At 43.7% G+C, this 5,252-nt stretch overlaps 1 protein-coding gene across 6 annotated transcripts in view; it reads right to left on the reverse strand.

Moving 5' to 3' along the window:
* Positions 1–5,252, reverse strand: part of gata2a (GATA binding protein 2a) — a 17,096-nt gene that overhangs the window by 5,107 nt on the left and 6,737 nt on the right. For 4 of the 6 annotated variants that reach the window (XM_007563351.2, XM_016677094.1, XM_007563349.2 and 1 more), the window contains 2 exons: positions 4,036–4,605; positions 411–568 (listed from right to left, as the gene is read on the reverse strand). In XM_007563351.2, coding sequence (XP_007563413.1) covers positions 411–568; positions 4,036–4,605 — 728 coding nt within the window. Of the gene's footprint in view, positions 1–410; positions 569–4,035; positions 4,606–4,753; positions 5,186–5,252 lie in introns of those variants that run through there. The other 2 variants (XM_007563354.2, XM_016677095.1) reach the window with 2 other exon arrangements.

The raw sequence follows: 5,252 nt of genomic DNA on the forward strand, positions 1-5,252 counted from the left end.
AGATAGATAGATAGATAGATAGATAGATAGATAGATAGATAGATAGATAGATAGATAGATAGATAGATAGATAGATAGATAGATAGATAGATAGATGTGAGCATCCTCCTCCCACCGCTCCATTGACTCCATCATGGTGTTAAGTCAAGCAGCCTGGGCATCAGTATCAGTAACAGTATCAGAAGTACCAGCAATAACGATAGCAGGAACAATGGCAATAGTAGCAGTATTGTAACAGGCCGCGAAGGCGGATCGTCGGGGGGCGAGAGGGACAAACAATTCCAGGAAGATCATAGGGAAAATATAACTTTCCTGGAATTGTGCTGCCGGCATCTGCTTTGTGCTCATATTTGGGTAGCCGGCTCTCGGAGCACAGCTTCGGGGCGTAGAGCAAGAGTCGAGAGACTCACCAGTCTCCGCTTGGGCTTGATGAGCGGTCGATTCTGGCCGTTCATCTTGTGGTACAGTCCACAGGCGTTGCACAGGTAGTGGCCGGTGCCGTCCCGCCGCCACAGAGGGGTGGACGTGGCGCCGCAGTTCACGCACTCTCGCCCCTCTGCATATAGTTCAAGAGGAAGACAAGGGAAGGAAATTTTATATAATTAAAAAGTTCACCTTCTGTCAGAGGCGGCACATGTGGCAGCTGTCCGGCGCTATCGGGCAGCCGTCCCGCGCCGGGTGACCCCAGATGGCACTGTAACATGAAGAGAAAATCCGCCCGGCTTCGGGGACAATGTCCGCATAGGCGTGCAGGTGTAGCAAAGTGTAAGCGGTTGTCACGGACACAAACGGCTCCGTGTAAACCGATCCAGAGGCGGCGAGAGCATGTCCAGAGGTGTCCAACAAGAAGAATGAGACACACCATCAAATTAGGACTACATTATTTATCAACTCAGTGGGCACCCATGAGAGGAAGCATTAGTGCGAGTTGGAGGTATTAAATGTGGCAGACAGTGTCGCAGGGCTTGACGAAAGGCTTGCATGTCACTTGGCTGCTAATAATGACTTTGAGCTGGTTTCAAACCACAAATGCTCATTCTTTGTAGGTAAAAAAGAGAGAGAAAGAGAGAGAGAGAGACAGAAAAAAATCTGCTTTTTTAATCTTCCGTCCATGCCCTCGTCTCTCCCTTACAGGTTTGACTTCAAACAGCCTATTGCTAAACCGACAATTCACTTCAAGAATCCCTATTTTTCCCCAGAGCACCATCTCATTATTCCTGTTATAAAGCCAGCGACACCCAAAGTCCCACCCTTTGCTCTACAATGGAATCTGACCTGAGTACAAAGCTAGGCTCTCCTTTTGAAATGCATCTTTCTTAGACCTCCCTTCTCCTTCCTCTTAAGTGTTTCACAAGTCCGGCGACCAGACTAAAGAGGCCCTCATTAAAGCTGCAAATATTCATCAACCGTGACTTCTATGTTCTGTTTTATGCAACGCATTGTGTCGAAATAAGAAAAGAAAATGGGAAGGGTGAAGAAGCACCGAGCACAAGAAAGTCAGATGGGGGAAGAGCTCTCGGTTTGAGGTCAGTTTGACAGGAAGCTGCAGGACTGCAAGGTGCTCGTGCTGACAGCTGAAATGTCATTGTGGCATTTTGTACAACAGTCAATCAACATTACAGGCACCGGGCAGAGAGTTTGACAGATAAGAGGCCTTTTTTTTTTTTTTGAATGCCGTACAGCAGATATGTTTGTGTTACTGACTCGGGCACAGACTGGACGGCTTGTTTTAAATGTCACACTATAGCATTTCTCCTGCCACAACAGCTCATATTCACTCCAGATTGTCGGGCGGCCAGCATTTTCCCAGGTGTAGTTTAGAAAGATGACAGCGCTGATAAATTGCACAACTGCATCCGGAACGATTTGTTAACAGCAGAGATGCACCGATCGAGCTTCTCCTTTGCTGATACCTATTGCCAATTTTCTTTGAAATCTGACTTGCCAGTTCTGATGGTTCAATTTTTTTTTCCAGTAAAAAATAAAAGATAAAACCTGATCTGAAGGTACTTTGATAGAGAAAACAGGATACTGCAAGATTGTGTCAGTTTACGTGTCGAATCTCACGTCCCTTTAGTCTTTATCTGATTTTTATGAAGCTGAAAAAAATGTATTAAAATACATATTTTTGTTGAGTAGTTTATATACAGAAAATCTTGGTCGTCTTTAGGTTTGATGCACTAAACAAATAGCAACAAAAAAATAAACAATATTTGATGTTTTGATCACTTATTAAAAACAGATGAAGAAAAAAATCAGCCAGTTCTGATCTCTAGCTCAGTGCAAAGTGAATGTTTTAGGTTTAGGCATTTATGGACTAAAAATTTTGATTTTTAATACATTTAATGAATAGATTTTTTTTTAATCTAAATTTTCTTTACTTAACCAGCCAAACATCTATCAGAGACAATCAAGAGAAAATTTACCAATTTCTGGACAACCGAATATCACAAAACGAAAGAGATTTTTCCAACTGCAGAAATGATCTAGTCAGAGATGAAAATTACTAAGGTGGACCTTTTGTTTTTACCTTCTTTTGTTAGAATTTAATTATGCCATTTATCAAGGAACCTGCAGCACATTTTCTGTGTTATATTCATTATTCCTTAGAATAAAAATAGTGGAAAAGGTCAAAGTTGGAATCAGACTGTCAAAACTCAAAGAAATATGAAAAGCTGTCCCACAGTGCATCTCTTTTTTTGATGCATCCAAAATATAAAATATATAAGATTTGCCAGAATTTGACCTACAAATGAGCGTAGTCATATCTGACTTCTAGCTGACTGGTGTATTAGTAGTTAACAAGCTGCTAATGCTGCAAGGCATTCTTTGTTAATTCAATGGAAAACAAGTGAAACAATGTGGGGAAATTACTGACTCATTACAAGAGTTGTGTTCTTTTTTTCTATCACTATTTTCACTTGGTTTCCCATTAGTGGAGAGCACACAGAGTCGTACAATTCCCCTACACCAAAAATATGCAAGTAAAAAAAAAATATTAACACCATGAGACTTTTAAGTGCAAAAAAGAAAAAAAAAAAAAAAAAACAGCGCCGATGATGATTACTCAATGCTCTACAAAATGCATTCTCATCTTCACAGAGAAGCGGGTCCACCGCTGTGGACGTACTGGGCCAAGGCCATGCTTAAAAACACAAACAGCAGGACTCTGTCGCCTGGGCTTTGTTAGGACTGTGGAGAGCGGTGGGCGGGGGGTTGGGTTGAGGGGGGTTGAGGTCGTGATTTGTTCACTTGGAGGTATACAGGATATGGCAGGAGCCAGGGCGTCGTGACTGCTTTATTTTCGAAGCGCAGTAAAAGGCCACGTTAAAAAGACAAAAAGAAAAAGAAAATAGTCTGTGGCACGAAAGAGAAGAAGAAGTTGCAATTAGGCGGTTTGTGGTGACGGAGGGTAACCAAAAGAACCGGATGAGTCGCTGCAAAGTTCTGTCAGTTTCGTATAATAATTGCACAATGATTTGTTCCATTGAAAACACGCAGAGGAATCTGAGATATTCACGAATAATCGACTAGTTGAACAATTAGCATCCAACTTCCTTTTTTTATCTTGCCGTGATTTGATTGAAAGCTTTCATCCTGAAGTGGATTGCTTCTTGAACTGACCCCCAGCCCCCATCCTCCCACTCCACCCCCCCGTTAAAGTTAAATTGCAAAGAGTGAGACGGAACAAAGATAAGAGGTGTCAAAGAGGAAATGTTGTGTAGAAATGAAAGATTTTTTTTCCTCTTTTTTTTCTTTTTTGACAGAGTGGCAAACAAATGTAAAAACTGCACAGGGAGGGATTTTAGGTCCAAATCTGAGCTCAGGCAAAATATGCAAATACCCTCAAGGCAATGCATACACAATTATATCCGCATGTTTAACAACAACAACAACTCTAACATTATTACCGTGCCAGATAAAACATGTGTGTGCTCAGTAACAGGCTGGATCGGGTGAATATGAATATAAATCGTTTTAATTGGCTTAATAATCTGATAATAATGCGGAGGAACGAAAACATCAGAGACTCACCTGAGCTCGACCTGGCTTTGCTTTTGCATTTGGGCGTAAAGCTGGAGGAAGAGCCGCCGAGCAGGCTGCCCGGGTGGAAGAGGCTGCCACTGTATTCGTGGGGCGTGGGGAGCGAGTAGGCCGGGTAGGTCGGAATGGGGTGATGAGTGGCCGCGGCCTGGCCGTTCATGGAGGCCAGGCCGCCGCGGAGCGGGCTGCAGCTCTCCATCTTCATGCCGTCCGTCAGCGGCACCTGGTACTTGATCGAGTCCTTCTCGTCCATCCTGGTGGAGGTCGGGGAGGTGGGGCCCGGGTCCGGGGAGACGTCTTTCGGAGGGGTCGGGGGGAAGCTGTAGAGGTGCGGGCTGGAGTGGGACGCGGGGGTGAGCGAGGACACGGAGGCCGTGCCGGCGCTGCTGCTGCACGGGTATCCGGAGCTGGCGGGGTGGAGGCCGGGTTTGCTAAAGTGGCTGACCGCCCATGCGTTGTGGTGGTGCGCGGCGGACAGGGCGGCTTTCCCGGGGTCCAGCCAGGGGATGCCGGGGCTGTGGATGAGGTGTGGCCGGCAAACCTGGTTTCCAGTGAGGCGAGCTGAAAATACAGATTTTTTTTTTTTTTTTACAAAATTATTATTGAATTCTCTGTAATACAATCAGCATTTATGTCACGTTTTATTCCACAACTTTAAGAGCAGAACAATCCTGAGACAAGTTGTAAAAGTTAAAATAAAAGATCTCACCAGCTAAAGCCTCAAAGTGACTCAAATCCGACATTTAGTTCCAGACGTAAATAAAACGTTCAGGCCGGTTTTAAATTGTAGATCTAATTACTATCTAATTATATAGGCCTCGTTTCACTAAAATGACAACAGCCCCATTGTTGTTAAAACAATAAAGTCCCGCTGATCGCAGATAAAAGCAGCTCCAGGTCTGGACAGTACAGACTGGCTATCTTTTCCTCCCTGCTGCAGCTCTCGGACTAAAGATTGTTATTAGTAAATTTGCGGTTTTTATTTTATATCCGGGAAGTGCCTCTCTCTCTCTCTTTCTCTCTCTGCAGAACCCCTGCCCCAACACGGAGGGGTTAAGTGACATACTTCCCTTTCCTCTCGCTGTCATTTGCTAGAAATCCCTTTTATGTCAGTGAATTGGCCCAGAAATGTAAGGAGGAGCTTTTTACAATTTTATCACAATTTTTATTATTATTATTATTATTATTATTATTATTATTATTATTAT

This window comes from Poecilia formosa, unplaced genomic scaffold, assembly GCF_000485575.1.
Source record: "Poecilia formosa unplaced genomic scaffold, Poecilia_formosa-5.1.2 Scaffold147, whole genome shotgun sequence".
NCBI classification, from domain to species: domain Eukaryota; kingdom Metazoa; phylum Chordata; class Actinopteri; order Cyprinodontiformes; family Poeciliidae; genus Poecilia; species Poecilia formosa.